The 22706-nt window shown below is 37.9% G+C and overlaps 1 protein-coding gene across 6 annotated transcripts in view; it reads left to right on the top strand.

Annotated features, from left to right (window-relative positions):
• Nucleotides 1-22706, top strand: part of Tcf12 (transcription factor 12) — a 257308-nt gene that overhangs the window by 144906 nt on the left and 89696 nt on the right. For all 6 annotated transcript variants that reach the window (XM_021171999.2, XM_021171997.2, XM_021172001.2 and 3 more), the window contains one exon: nucleotides 15631-15695. In XM_021171999.2, coding sequence (XP_021027658.1) covers nucleotides 15631-15695 — 65 coding nt within the window. The remainder of the gene's footprint in view (nucleotides 1-15630; nucleotides 15696-22706) is intronic.

The following is a 22706-nucleotide window of genomic DNA, read 5'->3' as shown; positions in this document are numbered from 1 at the left end:
GGAACACAGCGCCTATGCTTGCAAAGGAGCAGGATAAAGACTGCACTGTTCCAGCTGCAGCTGCATTTTCCATCAAGTACCACGTTGGTGCTGATGACTGTTTTGTTTTTATTGTCATGGAAACTTGGATCTGTAGAATGGATATTCTATTCATCTGGGAAAATAACAGTTCCTTGCATAAAACATAGGGCCTTCCAGAGCAGTTCCTTAAAATAGATATTCCCTGAGTATGATCCAAAAATTTGAGGAAGTAAGAGTGGAAGAAAGCAGTCGTCTGACCACTTGTTCAGAATTAACGGATAACTACATTAAGCTCATTACTTGCCATTAAAAATTTGAAAGGCATGGCATTTATTTAGTCAGTGTAATTGCTATCTGCCCTCTAGACATTTCTTTCAGATATTAAGATCTGTTGGGAATTCTGAACCTATGTCCTATTAAGCAATTGCTTAACAAACAGCCCTTTTAACTTCATGCTGCTTATCTGTTATAATCTTCCACTCAAATGTCTTTCATCATGGAACACTTTTTAAGAAGCTTTACCCAAAATGAAGAAATGCTACTAGAAATTATTATTTGTTTTGGGAATGAAAAGAAAGAACAGAATTAACGATGAGGTCAAAAGGTGCATTGGGTCCTTATACATAGCTTTATAGAGTTGTGAATAGAAAGGAATAATCAAAAGCCATTTTCTGTGTAGTCCAAGGGAGTTCTAATTGTAGTTACAATAAATGTGATTTAGAAAATACAAATGTTTAGTAAATGATAATAAAATGCAGATGAGGCCAGTGTGAGTTAAAAGAATTCTCAAACTTACATTGAGAAAAGGGATAGTTATATTATGACAGCCTATTGAAAGTTATTGGTGAGGCTTTCTACAGGGTAAGGCTTTTAACATCTTAAAAAATAAGAGAGAAAGAAATGTCAGAGTGCCAATGTTTTACGTAGGAAAGTCAGTAATAACCTATGACAGGAAGTGTCATTTGAATGGGACATGGAAGTTCTTCCCAAAGAATGGCTGTGCCAAAGGGCTATTGAGCCCTGTAAACTTCAGTAGAGCAGAGGATTTGAAATGTTTAAAAAAAAAAAAAAAAGACACAATGCAAATCTAAAAAATGCTCAGATAGAAGGGCAGGGGAAATGGCTCCTTTGAAAAGGTATTTTATCACACAGGTGTGAGGATCCCAGTCCTAGAGAGGTAGAAACAGGGAGGATTCCTGGGATTCACTGGCCAGTTTAGCAAGTGTGGGATCTCAAGGACCCAGTGGGGCCACAGACAACATTGTGTGATGAGACCACAAATATATTGGTCCACATTGGCTATAGTACTTATTTTTTAAGTGTAAGGATTTTTTATTTGTGCATATATTTATGTGGATCTGGGGTAGCTGTGTGAGGTAATTAGTTGTATGTGAGTTCAGGTGTTTTTAGAGTTCATTGGCCTCAGACCCCTGTGTGGAGCTAGAGTTATAGGCTGTTGTGAGCCATCCAATATGAGTGCTGAGAACTGAACTTAGGCTCTCTGCAAGAGCATTATGTGCGTTTAATCACCGAGCCATCTCTGTAGCATCTTAAGTATAAGTGTTAGTGTCGGTTTTAAAAATATGTTTTACAGAGCTTAATTGCTTTATTGTATATATGGTGTGTATATATACACACACACACATATATATATGGAGAGAGAGAGAGAGAGAGATAGTTTGATATAGGTAAACAATTTTCAAAGTCAATGTAATTCCTATCAAATAGAGAGATGTGTTTTAAGAATGACTTCTAAATAATATGATTTACTAACACCTTGTACAAATACCTATAACAAGAATTTTTAAAACTTGCACAACTATGTGACATTGAAGTTAACTAACCAAAAGCTGATTGCAGAAAACTTGGAACTGGGCATTCTGTGAGTGCAGTGAAGAGAGAGAGCTGGCCCGTCCCCAGCTTTGTAGCCTTGGTAAACAACTCCATGCTTACAGAAGATAATATTCATAAAGCAAGCAGTTTGTTGCTCATTCTCATGTGTCAGCTCACTTTAGTGAGATTCTCAGTGCCATGTAAAGTATCTCTCAAAAACAAGAATCTCTTCACAATATTTAAAATAGAAACATTAAATAAAATTCTAGATTTTTTAAAAGTTTTGGTTGGTTGGTTAGTTGGTTGGTTTTGGCATCAACTGAATTATGGCAAAATGTTATGGAATAAGTAGCTGGGTTTTGGAAGGCAGACAGGTGAGGAGGAACTTGGTATTTGCTTTGGTTTCCTGAGTGCTGCTCTATGTGCACATGCGAGGCAGTTTAACTTGAGACCAAGGAGAAATTCCCCACATAGGAATACGATGAGTAGTTGCTGAAACTCAGGTGAAGCTGTAAAGAGTTTTTCCATCTAACCAATATAGACAAGCCTCGTATTTAGTAGATGTCTCTAGAGTTTTCAGAAAGCTGTTGTGTTGGCAGAAGTAAATTAGTCCTGTCCTGGACATACTGCAACAAACTTAAAGGCAAGCCTGGAAAGGACTAAACTAATTCCAAGGCACTTGACTGTTGCCTGGCATTTTTTAAGGAATACAGCAAAATCTAGCACCCCAAATACACATTTCTAAGACCTAGCATTGACTTATATATAAGGATATTGAAGTAGCTGTTAGAAATGTGTTCATCAGCTCAGGTATGTAGAGGAGATGGTGATGCCAAAGGAGAGAAACTCATGGAATTTCTGAGTGAGAGTATATCTGGAAGGAAATGTGGAGGATGACAGTGACTGCCAAGTACTTGCAGCAGCAGCAGCTTTTCTGATCCATGAGAGCTGAGTTGCAGATATTTGACTTAAACACGAAGGAGAAGGCACATTTGGTGGCTAATGTCTGTCTATATCTCAGTACTCAGGAGTCTACGGCAGAGTTACTGCAAGTTTGGGGCCAGTTTGGGCTACAAAGTAAAACTGTACACACACGCACACGCACACGCACACACACACACACACACTGCAGATGAACATGATACACAAACTAGAAAAAGCAAGCATCACCCAATCCTCAACGAATACAAGTAGGTAAAATGACAGCAAGTTTGCAGATCTCCAGAGTGCCAGATACGAGCTACCATCTTTCCAGTGATTGGAAAGAGCTATGGGAATCTTAGCAAATGTCATCACCAAAAATACATAAATAAAATGAAAGGGTGGCTTCATTGTTTCTTTTGAGGTTTTTTATCTCAAGCCTCCGCTGACTCTCATAGGAAAGCTAAGACTGAGCAGGGGTCAGTCTCCCTAGACATTCATTTCAAAAGATTTGAGCGTCTGTGGGAGTAGCAAAGTCTTTTGACCATGAGGCAAGTGATTGAGGAAGAACTGAAACTTGTCTCACACCTAGGAACCAAGTACAGGTCTCATTCCTCTCAGTAAACCCTCAGTCAGTTCAGATACAAACAGGATTTGGCTTCTACAAAAAAGGAAGAAAGGGAAAGAAAATGCCCAAAGGCACCGTCTTACAAGATAGTGATGTTTAGTGCGGATTGCCAACTTTTATAGGATTTGGATTCACCAGGAAGACAAGCTTCCAGGAATACCTTTGAGGGATAATTATCCTCTAAGCATGCCTGAGAGGGAGGCTTATGCTGATAAGATTATAGAGGTGGAAAGATCTAAAAGTAGGTGGCACCATTTTCTTGGCTTAGGTTCTAGATTGTATAAAAAGGAAAAAGCAAGTTGAGCACAGTCCATGTGCTCCTGCCACCAGGACTTAACTCCTGTGATGAGCTATGTCCTCAGACTGGGAGCCAAAAGAAGCCCTTCTTTTCTTAAGGTTATTTTGTTGTTGTTGTTTGTTTTGGGGTTTTGTTTGTTTGTTTGTTTGTTTTGGTGTTTTGTTTTGTTTCATCTTGTCTTTTAGACAGGGTCTCTCTATGTAGCCTTGGCTTTCCTGGAACTCATAAACCAGGCAGGCCACAAACTCTCAGAGATCCACCTGCTTCTGCCTCCCAAGCACTGGGATTAAAGGCATATATTTCCATGGCAGACTTTTTCTGAAGTTTTTGCCATGTCATGTATTTTGCCAGAACAGACCAAGTACCCAAGACAAGGATCTATAGGGGATTGAACCTGAACCAAAACAGAAAAGAGGTACTCCAGTAAAAACCTAAAAGGTACAAAGAAAGAACAGTGCATCACTTGAGCCAGCAAGAGAATGAAATGAAAGCTTACTGCCCGTATTTAATGCCTTACATAGGAAGAGGGCGTGCCCATATCTGTGGGCTGGGCATTCTTTTCTACACATGATATCAAGTTATCTACATTATAACAGAGAAAAGTAAAAGATGAAAGGACCAGTTATGGCACGGTGACTGGGTATGACGGCTCATGTAACCCCAGTGCTTTGGGCATCCAAACAGCAGAATTGTACAAGCTTAAAGCCTGTCTGGACTTGTAAGTAGTAAGTTCCAGGCCAGCTGGGGTTATTAAGTGAGACCCTGTCTTAAAACCCAAATGGTACAGAGACAAATCTCCAAAATTGCCCTGATCAGTAATATCACATTAAATTTAATTTCCCTAACTAGCACTCGGGGAGAAACCAAGAATTGGCAGGGAAAGGTTTGTTCTCCCGTCTTACTATGTTCTCTGTACACATTTTAAGAATCGTTTCTTCCCTAAGATGAGAACAAAGAATCACGCATATCTACACACTGCTCATTAAGGTCAGTCCACCTTTGTAACTGATGAGGGTCATCAGTGTGTCTTTTTTCTATAAGCAATAGTCAACAATCAGACTATACTGACCACAAAGTCCCATGTGCTCTCTCCTGGAATTGTTTCCCCTGAACATTTGGTAAAAGGGAACAAACAGGTTTGCATTCAAGCCTACCTAGCCTGTTGACTTAAGGAATGTGCAACTCTATTAAAAGTGATTTTATACAATCTGTTATACTTCTTTTCAGATAATTCTACCACCTTGTATAATTTTCTTGGTTAATCTTTCTGCTCCTTACAGTTTCTGAACTAAAGCTACTTGTGGCTATATATACAAATGGGTTCTGTGTGGTTGGTGGGTATATAGACAGCTGTTCATCAGCGCTAAGGAAAGTAGAAGCTTTTAGGTGTTAATAAAATTTAGTGAAATGAAAGGCATAATGAATCAGACCACATTGCTGGTTGTGGTGGTATACTCCTTTAACACCAGCCAGCACTTGGGAGGGAGAGAGGCAGATCTCTATGAGTTTGAGGCCAGCCTGGTCTACAGAGCTAGTTCTAAGCCAGCCAACCTGTGAGACCCTGTCAAAATAAAAACTTAAAATGTCTGGAAGTACCTAGCAATTCCCTTTAAGTTCTTTTCCTTGACTTCACATTCTTTCTCTCCCGTAATTGACTTTTTTCCATGTGACACTTATCATTTCTTTTTTCTAGTCAGTGGATTTTGTTGAAAAGTAATTCGGGCTTGATCTAGAGCTGCCCTATTGATGTGGTGCTCACGCACCTAACCTGCTTGCACAGGCTGTTCCCCAGCACCATGGTCATGGGAATACCCACTTAGGATCATGCTCTCAAGAGTTGGGGGCCAGGCGACCAGAATTTTGGCAGCCTAGTCTTCAAAGAACCCTGTCAGAAAGAAACGTTAATTACGTTCATTAAACTTGAATAGCTTTTCTTTGCTTACTACTGTTCTAAGCATTTGATATTCCAGTACGTTTTATCAATGCAAAAAAACAATGAGGAAGCTGGGGTTTTTTCCCCAGTTTACAATAGCTGCCCCTGAGGAATAGAGAAGTTCCCATCTACAGAGTTGCTAGTGGTCCATCATACACCTGCGACAGAGTTGCAGTTTCATGTGCTAGTGTACAGCCAGGTTCTGTTTGAGCATTGTCTGTCTCATCAGATTATTTCTTTTCTTTCCCTTCTACCTACCTTCCTGTTCTTCAAAAATACTACACTCAGATATACTAGTTTTCCACATTTATTTGAATAGCCATTTATATAGCTTATTCTTCCTCTTTTTATATTTGGGCCAGGCTGGCCTCCAATGTGGGATCCTCCTAAACCTACTTGTCCAGTGTTGGGATTACAGACAGGTACTACCACACCGTGTGTGTGTGTGTGTGTGTGTGTGTACACAGGTAGCTCTGAGCCACCTGACATGAATGCATGGATATGGATTCTAGTCCTCTGGGAGATCTTCAAGTGCTCTTAACTACCAGTCAGTCTTTCCAGCCCTTTATCAAATTCCTTTATTTAACCGTTTCAATTGGTATGTAAACTCTTATTTTGACAAATGTCTTATTACTCACAAATGAGCTTTAGGTTTTGACCCATTGAGAAATTGAAACTAGTTTTTACTCATTTTCGGTTTGCACAGTTTGTATGACAGTAAGTCCTATGCTCTGTGAAAAATGAATGTGATGTCTGTTACCCTCAGAGTACTTGTTCTGAAGCAGTACTGCTACTTAATGTTTAGCAGACCATAAAAGGGATTTAATGTTTTATTCTGGGCATTCCCCATCTGTTTCAACAGAATGGCATGGTCCTCTTCTGATGGCTCTGTATCTCTGTGTGCTTTCCTATGGTATTCAAAGTGTGCTACCTTTCTACATTGTATACGTGTCAGTAAGCCAAGTGAGAAAGTGCATGGCCATGTAGAGCTTTTCTTCCAATGCAGTGAAGTCTTGGTTGTTTCAGCTAATTTTTTAAAAACAATTTATTAGTGTGTGAACATGGCTGGTTCTGCAGAACTGCAGTTATAAGAGGGTGTGCACCATCATGTAGGTGCTAGAAACTGAGCCCAGGTCCTCTGCACGAGCAACTGGTGCTCTTACTGTGAGCAATCTCTCTAGCCCCAGTGGTTTGGATTATATTGACACAGAGTTTGCCATATCTAGTATACCATATTTGCAGATATCATAGGTAGGATGTATAGAATAGCATGCTTTTGGTGCTCTGCTTACATGCTCCATTTTCATCACTGCTTATCATCCAAGTTCCTGCATTTCTTAACAAGTTGTCCTCACCTTTTACTGCATGCAGTACCCAAATTTATATCACCTAGAAAGTAAGCTGCCTGACTCATAGTGTTGTTTGTAGTTATCAAACTTTTGGGCCAATTAAATAGAATCCATTACAGTTTGGACTTGAGGTTAAACTAAGCAAGAAGAGGAACTGAGACCTAAACAAAGTTCAGTAACTTGCTCATGTGAGATAGCCAGGGCACAGGAGGCACTTGACCCTCACCACCCTGTTTATGACCAGATAGTGAGGGATGGTAGCAGCTCCATGGTGTTCTTTTTCTTCTCCCATTCTCACTCAGGAAACCTTGGTAATTAGTAATCATTCATTGTTCTCTAACTTACAGCATAATTCTTTTATGCTGTTTTGCTCCCATGTGGCTATATAACATAAATAGTCTTAGAATAGAATCTATCCCTGGCACTAAAATAAAAGTCTAGAGTTCAAGACCATTGTTCTCTGAACAAATGGCATCTACCTTCTGATTCCGGGTGCTAGAGAAACCAGACATCCATACTGACCTCGCCTGGTAAGATCGTGGTCCAAATTAAAGAGCCAAATACAGAAAATTTGAGAATGTTATTGAACAAGCAATGGTAACTTAATATTCTACTCATTTTATAATACAAGACATTTCTGAAAGGATCGCTGGTAAGGATTCTGTAGGAACAGAGTCAGTCTGTGGAAAGGAGGAGGAGGAGGTTGTGTAAATGTATGGTTACCAAGACTTGTTGATGCCAGAGGAAGCAAAGTGCCTAAAGTAACGGAGTTTGAGGGTTTGCTCCTTTGTCAGCCTCTAGTCACGATTGTTGTTGATGGGCTCTTAGTTTACCTTTCTTGGCATTTGGGTTGTCAGCCTAACCTTAAGAGCTTGGCCATCTTTCTAACTCCATATTTATTTATTTCCCTGTGGTTATGGGCAAGATGCTAGGGAACTTTAACTTACTAAATCATTTCTTGCTTGAAAGCCACTAATTAAAATCCTTTAAGATATAAATATTATTATTTCAAAAAAATTAGACATTTATGACATTTTCTCTTGAAATGTAGCCAAATGACAGTCTTAATCCACTATTCTGTTGGATTGCTATAAAAGTGAAACTATCTTTTCTACAAATTTAGTCATGTAGTTGAACAAGTGCAGAAACATGAAGTGAGAAAGCACATGTAAGTTCTACTAAAGGGACAGTGGCAGTGCAACATGAGCAGTGGTTAATTGAGCACAGGGCTTTCTAAAACAGCTTAGAGATTGCAGATAGTTTTAACACAGAGAGTTAGGGAGATAGCTCCATTGTAGAGTGAGGGATGACAGCTTAAACAGTGAAACAATTTAGAGAAGTGAAGCTTAAGTTTTGTGGCACATATAATGTGTACCTTTTTATGTTTTATACACGAGACATTGGAACTGTCTACTCACTTCCCCTTTCTGTGTGACTAAAGGCAAACTGTCTTTTATAAACTGCTGTCTAATCTACTTGGAGAAGAAAGAGCATGGATAATAGTTGGGTTGGCGTTGCTTGCATCTTGGATGACTTCATTTTGGACTTAAAAGTCACAAGAGGTCATGTCTAAGGAACTTTCAAATTAGCCCATCTTGGAGGTCCTGTTTGTAATCTATTGGCAGGTTAGAACGGTAACAATACCTGGGACTTTTAAAACACTGAGTTCTGCAGGGATCCTCTCTGTTTATCTGACTGCACACTTACTTGGCCTTTTCTTTGCTGATGCCTCCTCTTTAGTAGCTGTGTGAGTGATTTGATATGGAATGAACAAAAGGAGGGCACAGAGAACCCAGCATCTGTGCTGTTGGCACTGAGTACATAAGTATCTTCAGTATAGCGGGTGGTGTGCCTAGCACAGATGCTCGTCAATAATGCTTAAAGCAAATTGTTGTGAAGAAATAAGCAAACATTTATTTAAAAGCCGTCTTTCTTTTTGGGTGGGTCGGGGGGGGGGTGAAAAACCTTTATTTACTTTAAGAAATATTTTTTATTTAATTTAATTTTTTAAATTAGTCACTTTACATCCTGCTTACTGCCCCCCTCCTAGTTACCCCCTCCCACAATCCTTCCTCCATCCCCCTTCTATTCTGAGTTTTGCCCCCCCCCCGGGGGGGTATCTCCCCACCCCTGGCAATTCCAGTCTCTGGGAGGCTAAGTGCTTCCTCTCCCATTGAGGCCAGACAGGGCAGCCCAGCAGAAGAACATATCCCACATACAGGAATACACCCTCATTTTTAAAAAGAAACTGTTAGAATAAAAGCCCCTTTTTCTATAAGATTGAGCAAGTTGCTACCCAAATGAGGTCTATGATGGTAGATAGTGTTGACTTTAGGTCTTTCAGACAAGAATTTCCAAGTACTTTGTAAATGTTAATTAAACTGAGCAGGCCTGTGTTGAGGTTCGTGTTACTGAAGTGATTTTCCTAGCAGAATGAACGAAGGCATTAATGGTACATGACTTGTATCTTGCCTAGTTAACTTAAAAGAGAGGCAAGAGTCAAGAGACTAATTTAATAATCAGATTTCCCAAGTCTCAGGCCAGGTGTGTGGCTGTCTGATAGGAGTTGAATCCCTAGTACTGCCTAAAGAGTGTTCTTTGTTTTGATCATCTCAGGTCATGCTCAGTTATACCCAGTTGCATTGTACAGTTACTTGTTTTGTAAGGCAGCACCTGACATTTCTTCAGATGGCTAATAAGAGTCATAGTACATGGAGTTGGCAATGGGTTTCACCACAGGAGTAGAGGAGCAGCCTGTCTATCCACAAGTGTTAGGCAAACGACTTTTATATGTACCAAGGAGAAAGGAGTGCTTTGTGCAGAAGACTGTCATCAATTTAGATTTGTCTCCAAATGTTTGGATTTGACTGTCAGTATTTGTTTCTCTGAAAAGCAAATACAGGAAAGACTCACATGATTTATGCATTAAGATACTTTAAGTTTGAATAAAATAATGTTGATAGAAGTAATTTTTTTAATACTCATATACTTTTTTTCTATGTTAATATCTAGGTTTATACGGGGTTTTATGTGTTTGTATGTGTGTGTCTTTGTCTTTGTGTGTTTATGTGTGTTTAAGTTTTAACTGCTTGTACGACATGCAAGGATTTATGTAGTGGTGAATTGAAATTTGTGGTTGCAAATTAGTACAACTTATAAAAATGTAGAGAAATCATAACTGGCTTTTACAATACAAACAAGGAAACTCTCTAGTTTATGTCTGTGCTCAGGAGTTGTTAATGGAATACTTGCTATAATTAGTAATTAATTGACTAGAAAATTTCAAAGATCCAGGAGTTGCAGAAATATAAGCTGGGCAACCTAATATTGTTGTTGCTGGCTCTTTCCTCACCAGCATATTTTTTTTCAGCTAGTAAGAGAACAGACACTATAGAGCAGACGTCTTCAGCCCGAAGATGGAAATGGACAGGAGAAAAGTTTTCTGACCCGTCTCAGATACCATCAGCTGCTTTTTTAATCACCTCTTGGTATCAGGATTTCTATTGGAAAAATAGTGCTAGCAGTGATGCTTTGCAATGGAGTAAAACACCTGTTGTATTTTTCGTTCAAGAGTAGCTAGTCAGCAAGGGCTAGCTCCTACCACAAAGCCCACAGTAGTCCTGAGATGTTGAGAGGAGAGTTGAGAAGTAGAAGGGTGCTTTAGAAGAGAACACTGAGAAGTGAGTGCTGCGGAGCCTTAAGGGAGGTGGAAGGTCAGGCTCCCTCCTCCCTCCCTCCCTCCCTCCCTTCCTGTAATATAAACTTTTCCATGCCTTAGATGGGATTTGATAGAGATGAGTGGATTGGAGAACTAAGTAGTACTGAGCTGATGTGGAAACCATGCCTTTGAACTTCAGACCTTAAGCTTGAATGAATAAACCTTTTCTGACAATAATTTAGTTGTCTTTGATAGAGCATAACCTGTGTGAAGGCAACTGTTGTGCATGTCTTCCTGTGGACCAGGTGCCCCAGCCTGGCCTTTCCCTTGATGATGCAATAGAGCACTCCCATATTTCGATTATGAGATTCTTAATGCCAACTTGTAGAAAATGCTACAGTCCATTGGGATTAAAAGTCCCATTAATACTGATGCCTTTGTTGGATATAGCTTATAGTTTTATACATGACCTTTCTTTTCTTTCTTTTTTTTTTTTAACACCCACAAGTTAAATAGAGCCTTAACCTATATGCAGAAAATGGTAATCATTTTCACTTTCAATGTTCCAGTGTGGTTGTAAGCTGCTCTGTAGGGAGGCAGGTATTGTAGGGAAGAGGCTCCAGGGTGAGGGAGGGGTACAAATGAGGTATGAGAGTGACCCGAAAGGACACGGGGACACATGGAGCTGCAGACTCCCACCAGAAGACTATAAGACAAGACAAGGGTGCTCTGACTAAGCTGGTGGAAGCTATTAGGGCCAATTATAATGACAGAAATGACAAGATCCGCCACCACTGGGGAAACAATGTCCTGGGGCCAGCTGAAAAAGGTATAGAACTCACCACTAAATTGAATTAAATGTACACTTTTAAGTTTTCTGTACATAAATGTAATTAAGAAATTTAGAAAGAAAAGAATCTCATAATCCCATTAGTTCATAATTCTTTGGAGGATTTCATCTAATACATTTCCAAGGCAAAGTATCTTCTCCAGGTTCTTACGTTCAGGTACTTCCTGCTCATATAGTGGCTCTGTGTTGGGATGCTGAGGAATTGTTGAACTACCCTGGCAAGTAGAAGCTACCATTGGCAAGGCCTTGAAGGACCACCACCCAATTTGGCCTCTGCTTCTGGATCTTCCAGGAGCTAAGACACTGATTGATGCCTTACACTTGAACCAGTACTGACAGAGCAGGCCCCAGCTCCATTGCTTTCCTTGCCGTATACATCCCCAGAAACTTCCTCCCAGAAGTTGTTTGAGTCATAGCAACAAGACTATGTATGTAACTACAGTACAAACTCAGGCTCTCTGTCCAGAGTATTTGCAATAGAGCTATGCCATACTACTACCAGTGATTCACCTGCCTCTACCTCCTGAGAACTGGGATTAGAGCACACAGCCACTACAACCAGCTCTGAACTTATAAGTCCTTGGAAAATAACTAGTTTCACATGATGAAAGGTAAAAGGAAAACATACTTCTACTTCAAAATCTTTTGAATAAATACTATTTTTATAGCAAGTGATCTGTTTTCTGTATCAAGACTTGTAATGTGTAATACTTTCATCTCTTGTTAACTCTCATCCCCTCTGACTTGAACATAGCTATGGAAGGAAAATAGTTGAGGGATATTTATAGACAAAGGTCTAAAATTAAATTTTTGAATATTTATTTATTATTATGGGGATGGATACACATATCACGATTGTACGTGTGGAGGTCAGAGGACAACTTATTGAACTTGGTTCCCTCTATCCCTCTGACATGAGTTCTGCGCTTCAAACCCTTACCTGCCAAACCATCTCACTGGGCCCAATTTTACATTTTTCTAGATTATCTCAATCATTAAGATTCTAAAGGACTTCATTGATACTCAGGCTGATATTCATATGACTTTTTGTTCCGTTTTCTACCTTAACTTGTTTTAAGTTCTTACTAGTATATTTGAATCTTAGTACAATACATTTTAGGTTACTGGTTAGCTTTGAAGTCTTTCAGAGACTGTTTTCATTTACTGATAACTAATTGTATTTATGACTTGCAATGTATTTGTGTTGTTAATGATTATATCAGCTATGTCTACTGATTACTAATGTTTGAGGGTAGGAATTTCTCAGATAGGAAGGACTTAGTGTTTCAGCCATGAAGTTGATACTGTACTTACTGTGTTAAGTGGCTGTCTAGACAGATGTATCGCCTTTATAGTACTGACATAATCTCCCAACTCTTTCTTGCCAAGTATATGAGGTAAGAGATTTTTCCTAGTGAAAACCATCTTTTAAAATTAAGGATAGGAGCTATGAAAGATTTTTAATATCTCATAAACTAATATCATCCCCCAAAATAACGTGCCTATATATGAAGGTGTAAACTACCCTAAATTTTTTCCCCACCGAACTTTATTTTTAAAATTTATTTATTTATTATATGTAAGTAGCTGTAGCTGTCTTCAGATGCACCAGAAGAGGACATCAGATCTCATTACAGATGGTTGTGAGCCACCATGTGGTTGTTGGAATTTGAACTCAGGACCTTCAGAAGAGCAGTCGGTGCTCTTAACCACTGAGCCATCTCGCCAGTCCCCCCACAGAACTTTTTAAGTCATTTTGAGTTAGCATTTCCTTTCTGTGTCTGTGATCCTCTTGCTTCAGAAAAGGTTTCTAGTCCATTAACTCATATGCATATTTTTCAAATTAAAATTCTTTATGTTTAAAAATTATGATAAGAATGGAGCTATAGCTAGGTGTGGTGGTGCCCACCTCTAATCCCAGCAAGATTAGTCAGTCTTGCTAATCTCAGTCTTGCAGTCTAATCTCAGGTGGCAGAGGCAGGCAGATCTCTGAGTTTGAGGTCAGCCAGTAAGCTCCTGGACAGCTAGTCGACTACATGGGTAGGACATTCCCACCCTACCCCCACACACTTCTCCTCCTAGAGAGAATGAAAATGTGAGTCATGTATGCCTATAGTCAAAGCAAGATTGCAAGACTGAAACCAAGAGGATTGCCATGATCTTAAAGCCAGCCCGAGCTCTGTAACAAAACTTGGTCTCAAAAAAGAAGTTTGTTTGCTTGTTTAATTGATTGATTGATTGTTTTAAAGAGGAAATAAGAACGATGGAGAAGATGTACAGTGTTCCAATGGCTAAGAGGCTCAGAAATAATATCCTTGGTACTTTGGTAATAGCTAAAGTGCCACAGACTTTTGTGTGTCTGCAGTGTTATTAGATGGTAGGCTTAGACTAACCCAATTTTGATTACTTGTACATCTGACCTGTGTGTAAACTTGTAAATTTAACAGATTATCCATTTTACATTTTATTCAGCCACATGATGACAAATTCAGTGACATGTAATTATAGTAAAGTTCACATAATCTTGAAATTATTTGGGTAAATTCTTATCAAGGTAAAGTCACCTGGTGACGTTTTACCTTGAAATGGAGAAAAACATCTTGGCATTTTTTTTACTCCATTTTTGACATCTTCATCAACTTGTATTATCTTTGCTGAAGTCATAAGCAGTATGTTATTGTGATGAGAGGTATTTAGTTATTTTAACAAATTTATTTACTGAATATACATAAATTATTAAAAATAAATGAGTAGGTACTGGAGAGATGGACCAGAGATTAAGATCACTGGCTGTTCTTCCAGAGGGTCAAGTGTGATACCCAGCAACCACATGGAATCTCAGAACTGTCAGTTAACATCAGTTCCTGTGAATCCAATGCCCTCTTCTGGCCTCTGCAAACACCAGTTATTAATGTAGTACATAGGCATACATATAGACAAAATATTCATACACAGAAAATATAAATAAATAGATGTTTTAAAGAAAAAAGGTGGAATGAATGCTCTATTAAAAATTTTGTACAGTGCCTGGGGAGATGGCTTAGTGGTTAAGATGTCTGGATGTTCTATCTCAACACCCACATAAAAGCTGGGCATGGCTATAATCCCAGTCGGGGCTGTAGTAGGAGGCAGGAAGATCTCAGGGTCTTATCGGACAGCCAACCTGTCTAAATCAGAAAGATCCATGTTCAGTGACAGACTCAGAAAAGTAAGCTGGAGAGCAAAAGATACCTGACATTGACATTTGCACACTCCCAAAGTTCACACATACACAGGTACATACACATATGTACCATAAGCACAAGCACATATACACACTTATGTGATGTGCACATATTAGACTTAAAAATTGCTGTGGTCAGTTGTGGGTGCTGTGAGATGGTCATTGTCCTCTAAGGAACCGCCAGGGCTGCTCCTGTGCTAGCCTGGCTGACTTTGGAACTATGTCTATGTCCTAAAAGAAATTATGAAGGAGAGTGCATACTGTCAGAAAATGCAGCAAGGAGTAAGGAATACCTGTGAAACTGAGTGCGACCAGTAGCCAGCCATTTCTGTCATGTGTACAACCTGGAAGAAGCTACATATTATGACATGCAAGAATGTTTATTCATAACCCACAGAATTGGAAAAATTTCAGCAGGGAAGTAGATAAACTGTGCTTTTATGTTTATAAAGAGTCAGCCTTAAAAATTCACTGAACTAATATCATCAGTTTATCTCAAGAATATAACATATGAAAATGCAGATTTCAAAGGGTATATATCATATAATCCCATCTTTTTCAATGTTATGTGTATTGAGTGCATAAACATACATTTATTTGCAAACTATTCAGGAAGATTCACAGACAACACTTTTATAGTAGAACCTTATGCTTCAGTGTTCAGTCATCTCTGTCTCTACTGTTTTCATTTCTGAGAGAAATAAAAATGTCCATTTTGAAGTAAATATGTGTGAATGTCCTCTGTGAGTTATATTGTTCACTATTTAGGTGTCAATTCTTTATTCTTTTGGCAGTATTTTCAGTGATGACACATTTATGATCAAGTATTTACTGAGACTAGAATGAATAGGTTTTAAGCTGAATTGATTGTCCATCAATGAAATATTTATACAAAGTTGTTTTCTTGGTTTTATAGGGAAAACGTCAGAGAGAGGCTCATTTTCCCTGTACAGCAGAGACTCTGGACTCTCAGGCTGTCAGGTAAGTTTAGTGAAGTTTACACTTACATAATGATAGAGAAGATAGAAGTTTATCTACATGATTTCACCATTATGTATTCATATTATTTTGTGACTTTGTGTGGTAGGGTTGTTTTGTTTTTAGCAGCTCAACATATCTTTTCATTGTTCCATCTTGAGATGGTTTCCTTTCTTCAATTGAATTTTCTTAACTTCCATTTAATGGGAGACAAAGTAGAAAAGTTTCTCTGCTTTCTAAATGCATCTTATGTCTGGAAATAAGTTCTCACCTATTGCTATAGAAAAGCAAATTGTTGATACATGCTGTGAAGAGCATGTGATAAACACATGTAGCTTGAATTTGTTGTACTGATGGCTGTGCTATTGCCATGAGAAGTGCTTTCATTTTATCATAGAGCTCACCAAGTATTTCAGACCTCAGCTGGCTTTGTACTGGGGACTTTCTAATACCCTTACAGGGTTTTCATATAGTGCGTTTTTGCTAATTGTCATCTTTTTCACTGTTTTCTCATGGAATTCTGAATTTAGCCATGCCCTTCAAATTTAAAAAAAAAAAAAACAGAAAGGCAGCCTTTATGGGGACTTGGTCTATTCTAAGCCATGAGTATCTTGAGTCTCTTAAGTATCATACAAATAATAACATTCTAGTTAATAATATTCATAATTATTAGCAAATGCAACTAACAGTGATAGTCACAATACGTGATTTGTTAAATGCAATAGCTGCCCCATGAGTTAGACATTGTGGCCTCACACCTATAATCCCAGAATCTGAGAGACTGAGAGGCATGAAGATTGTAGCCTATGCTGGCCTCAAACTCAGCAATCAATAAGTAAGACCATATCTTTGGATTTCTTCATTGTCTGTTTCTTTGTCCCCATTTTCTTTTTTTTCTTTTTCTTTTTCTTTTTCCTTCTCGCTCTGGCTCTGCTCACTCCAGCCCTGCTTGCTCCAACCCCACTCACATCAGTCCAAGGATTGATTGATTGATTATATGAGTACACTATAGCTGTCTTCAGACTCAGCAGAAGAGGGCCTCAGCTCTCATTACAGATGGTTGTGAGCCACCATGTGGTTGTTGAGATTTGAACTCATGACCTCTGGAAGAGCAGTCAGTACTCTTAACTGCTGAGCCATCTCTCCAGCCCCTTCATATCCTTGAAACAAATAAATAAAAATCCCTTATCTCTGGTTTCAATTACCCACATTCAACTTTGTTTTGAAAATATGAAATGAAAAATTTCAGAATCAAACTATTGGTCAGTTTTAGATTTCATAACATTCTGAGTCATGTGATGAACCGTCTAGAATGTGAGTTACTCCTTTGTATAATGCATTTGTTTACACTATACATTTCCTCCCCATTAGTCATTTAGTGTTGGTTCTCAAATTGACTATTATGGTATCATAGTGCTGTGTTCAAGAAACCCTTAATTTAGCCAATAATGCCCCAGTAAGAGTATTAAAGCTGCCACTTGGGATATACCAAAAAGAAAAAAGAAAAACAAACAAACAAAATAAACTTAAAATGCTTTCTTTGAGAGAAAAGATTAAAGTCCCCAACTTGAGAAAGGAGGAAACTTAATTCTGACATCCCTAAGATCTGCAGTGTTTTAAAATGCTCACAGTGAATCTTTTCAGCAATTCATCATGCAAACTAGAAAGCAGGTGTTGGTCAGGGATAGTTTTCAGTTTATATACAACAAGTAGTAAACCTAAGCTGATGTTTGAAGTTTTTAACTATGGTGTTGCTGCTTCAGTAAAAGCCTCTCACATTCTTAGTTTATGCTCCAATGTTCTTCAGTTTTAATGACTTTGATTGAAGAGAGAACTAAGAGCTTACTTATTTATCATGCACTCTAGGAGCCTAGAGTGAGTATTGTTCACAAACATTGTAGAGATCAAGAAGTCCCATGCAAAGAGAACAGCGAACTTACAGAAGGTATAACAACAAAACACAAGACTTAAGCTACACATGTGAGAATGATAGGTTTCTAAACAGTTGACAGCACAAGCTATCCATGATCCTAGAGAGGAACTCCATAGTATAGCAAAGCAGTGAAAAGGTGGTATTACAGCCAGGACAGACAGCATCAGTGAAGACAAAAGGGTTCTTGAAACCAGTCAAAGGGATTCATTGCTGCGAAAAGAACAATGGTTCTGCTATTTATTACTGTTTCCTAGCTCTTGCTGTGCTGCAGCTGTTAGAGAAATTATGGTGGATAACACCAACTGATTTGAGTTCTGAGCATAAACTTGGCAAACTCAAATTATAAAAATGAAGATGATGTTGGGCATGGTGCTTCCTGTACTTTTGGCACTCCAGAGACTGAAGCAGAAAAGGCACCAAGTTCTGAGAATCTCTGACCCTTTCTTATAATAACCGTTATAAGAGTCTGTCTTATAATAAAGTTCATTATGGTGATGATGAACAAAGAGAAATCATATTAACTCTCATTCAAAGTAAAAATTATGTATAAATAATGTGTGCTTTAATGGATAAGAAGTAAAATCTATGCTTAACCAATTGCTACTTTGTCATTAACATTCACAAGTGACAAAAATAAAAAGGAAGATAAATAGTGACTACAAACTTATATCCAAATGCCACCTTTAATATTTTTCAACCAGCATACCCCAAGGAACATTAACTCTGCTGTTAATGTATATAAAATGTTGCTGACATTCTGTAAGATTTGGGCTAATTTAATAATGCCTGATGGACTTTATTTCATGTAAAGATGATGTAATAATACATTAGTAAATGAGTCTTCTCTTATTACCCTCAATCACAGAACTGATGGGCCATTAAATGGAAAGGGGTATAGTAGTTTTACTGGAAGTACGGATAGATCATTATGCAATTGAATTTTTAATTGATCCAGCACAGAGGCTAATTGGGCCATTTTTATTAAATTAATGACAGGCATTACCTTTTAAACTACGTAGCAATGTGAGAATTCTTTGTCATTATGATAGTTTTTCTCTGATACTTCTTAAACAAATATTTGAACAGCTTAAATAAAAATTTCAGAACCTTAAAATATAGCAGTGTTAGTTTTTACATCCCAGAAGTTGAAGGCTTTATCTAAGTTCATTATTAAACCTTTAGAAACAAGCAGTTTAAAAATTCAGTTAGCTGTTTATATATAGGCATTGAATTCAAACGTGATGAGAGTACAAATATTTGGAAAATGTGACAAATGTATGTACACCTATTGAAAACTTAAAAATAGGTAAAGCAAAAAATATATAAAGTTAGAAATAAATTTGTGTAAATGAAGATGTGAAGATCTTAAGTGCTCAGCCATTAAGAGTACTGTTTGTTCTTCCAGAGATCTCTGGTTTAATAGCAGCCCATACACAACACATTCTCTGGTCTCTGCGCACCAGGCACTCAAGTGGCACACAGGCATATGTGCAGGCAAAACACCAAATAGATGTAAAATAAACAAGATTTGGAGATCTTTTTTATCAGCAATGGACAAGATAACGGTACAAAATCTTAGTAATAGAACTAAATTAGCTCAACAACTTGTCCTTATTGGTATTTACAGAACTCTCTATATAACAGTTGAGAATGTAAGTTTCTTTTATGTTAGTCAGGAGTATTGAATCATATACCAGCTCATAAAATCAGTGTCAATGAAGTGCAAAGGTTTGAAAATGCACAGCAGGTGTTCTCTGACCGTGTGATGGTAGAAGGCAACAAAAAAAATCATTAGACCATAAATGTTCAGCAACCGTACTAAATCCCATACAGTGGAAAGAGAAAGATAGCTCTGAAAGGTTGTTTCTGACCTTCCCGTTCACTCACATGCCTATACTCACATATAGGCACAGAACCACATAATAATAGCAGAGTAATTCTAAAACTCAGGAGACATCAAGGTATAAGTTTAACAGAATATAAGACTTTAATAGTGAAAATATGCAACACAACTGGAAGAAATAAGAAATCTGAACAGAGATAGCATGCTCATGAATATGAAGAGTATTATTGACATTTTATTTCTTCCTAAATTGGGCTATAAATTTAATATGAATCTAACCAGAGTTCCAATAAATGTTATAGATACTGACAAGAATATTTAAAAGTTTGTTTTCAAAGATAGCAGAGAGCAGTGAGATGATTCAGCAGGTAATATATTAGCTGCGCAGCCTGACGACCTGAGTTTAGTCCCTGGAATCCACAAAGTAGACAGAAATGACTTCCTACAAGTTGTTCTTTGACCTCTATATATGTTCACATGTTCCTGTTTGCACACACAATAAATAAATTAATTAGCTAATTTTAAAATTAAAGACAAAAGATTCAGAAACCAAAATGGGCTGGAGAGATGGCTCAGTGGTTCAGAGCACTGACTGCTCTTCCAGTGGTCCTGAGTTCAATTCACAGCAACCACATGGTGGCTCACAGCCATCTATAACAGGATCTGATGCCCTCTTCTGGCATGCAAATGTACCTGTAGATAGAGCACTAGTACATTAGATAAATAAATATTTTTAAAGAGGATGAAGAAGAGGAGGAGGAGGAGAAGCACCAGCTGCTGCTGCTGCAAAAACAGTGGTGGTGCACACATTTAATTCCAGCACTTGGGAGACAGAGACAGGCAAACCTCTGAGTTCTAGGACAGCCAGTGCTACAGAGAAATTCTGTCTTAAAGAAAAAGAAAAAGAAAAAGAAAAAGAAAAACCCAACAAGAACAGGAAAGAAACAGAAACAATTAGCAAAGAAGGATGGACTTACCAGCTTTCACTGTTTACTTCAAAGCTATACTAATAATAGAAGGACAATGTAGTATTTGTATGTAGATGGACACATAGCTCAAGGAACAAAGCAGAAAGCTGAGAAAGGGCTCCTGGATATATGATGTTGATATGAGCAATTCAATCTCTTCAGTGTAAGGTACTGAAGTAACTGTATTGAGACAGAAACTTTTATTTCTTACACTATATAAAACTTGTTTGAAGTAGAACGTGAATTTGAAAGCTAAAATAATTAATACTTTAGAGAAATTGTATGTGAATGTTATCATCATCCATCAACAAATAATTATTACTTTACAAAAAAAAGAGACATTTTTATTTTTGTGTGTGTGCACGTGTGCATGGTTTTCTAAATGTGTGCCACATATCTGCAGTGCCCAGATTTCTCCTAGAGCTGGAGTTTGAGGTGGTTTTAAGCTACCTGATGTGCCTACTGGGAATTAACTGGACCCTCTGTATGAACAGAAAGCACTCTTAATTACTGAGCCATCTCTTCCAGCCCCCCACAGAAATTCTTACAAAAGAGGCAGAAATATGAGACATGAAAGAAAACTGATGAATTGAATTTAACCAAAATCCCATTTCCCCCCAAAAGGACACTATCTTTAGAGACTCCTGTGGTTTTAATCCAAGTTCTGAATGCAGTGGTATTAGCACATTTGTAACCCCTTTCTATGCTTGTACTCTGGGATAATTTCAAAACCGTGATCACTTTTACTTGGAACAGATTGCAAAGCATAAATTATTTCAGTAACCTAAGTAATTGTTTTAAGTTTTAGGTAGATTTTTATTTGAGGTCATTCTCTTATAAACTTGAAATTTTAATAAATTTTTAAAGAATTTTAAGATGATTTTTCTTTTATTAGATGCTTTATCTTTTCTCTTATTCTTTTATTGAATGGAAAATGTCGAAGAAAAGGGTCAGTGTATAAGATTGTTTAGAACATAAAGAAATGAATTAAGTATTTTCTTGTTTTACTTTCTAAGTTAAGAAATAATTCAAGCCAGGCGTGGTGGCGCATGCCTTTAATCCCAGCACTCGGGAGGCAGAGGCAGGTGGATTTCTGAGTTCGAGGCCAGCCTGGTCTACAAAGTGAGTGCCAGGACAGCCAGGGCTACACAGAGAAACCCTGTCTCGAAAAACCAAAAAAAAAAAAATAATAATAATAATTCAAGCAACAGAACAGAAGATCTGCCATCCACAGGCTGGCAGAAACAAGCTATGTACATGGAGAGAAAATTAAAATTATTGAATAAAGAATAGTAATCTCTAGTTATATGGGTATAAGTTAACACTCGAAAAGTTAATGTGATTTTGATATAAGCAAAAGTTTTTAAAGGATGTATAAAATTCCAAGGCCATACAAAATGAGTTAAATTTGACATAGTAAAGGGGAGGCACGCTGGGACAGACAGCAGCATCTTTTCCTGCTTGCTTCCTTCCTCATAACCTAGCCAAAGAATAAAGATTGTGAGAGTCCTTGCTCATTTGTGTTTCTGCTGACTTATTTACATCATAACAAATAGAAGGTGTCAATAATCTGTTAAGCATGAAAATACTGTATTATGTGTTTTAGCAATAACAGTGTTTTTGTTTGGCCTGTGTAGAATATTTACTTAATAGTGTGAGATGGCTGTATTACAAGGAAAGAGCTGGCATAACTACCCAGGGAATTTATCATTTATGCTGCAAGAGTTTTAGCATAAATGGAGGCATGAAAAAAGGGGGGGCAGGTTTCTTAGCAATGTGAGACTCAGATATGGATGTTTGGAAGATTGACCAGAGTCATGGAAACTGTATTGGAAATATCATTTCTCCAGTTCATATGAAAAGAACAATGAAATGGAAGATATTGTTAAAATATTTTGAATGTATAACACTGTTATTAATTAATAATTTAAAATTATAAGCAAATGGCTTTTTAAGGAAAAGTTAAGTTACGCACAATATAAATCCAGTACTTGCTAGTCTGAGGCAGGATGATCAACATCCTGATGACTCATTGATTTAAAGATACCTTATGACTCAGTGATTCTGGCAAGTCAAATTATATCATGGAACTATGTCTCACCCCCCCCCCAAAAAAAAAATCAAGCAATATCATGGAGAATATATACCACCCTTGCAGAGGACCCAGGGTTAGTTCTCAGTGCTGACATTAGATAGCTTACAGCCATTTTAACTTGGTTCAGGGGATCCAGTGCTCTCTTCTGGCTACTTAGACACCCAAACAAAACAAA

This window comes from Mus caroli, chromosome 9, assembly GCF_900094665.2.
Source record: "Mus caroli chromosome 9, CAROLI_EIJ_v1.1, whole genome shotgun sequence".
Classification (NCBI taxonomy): domain Eukaryota; kingdom Metazoa; phylum Chordata; class Mammalia; order Rodentia; family Muridae; genus Mus; species Mus caroli.
This window is presented reverse-complemented; position numbering and strand designations above follow the sequence as displayed.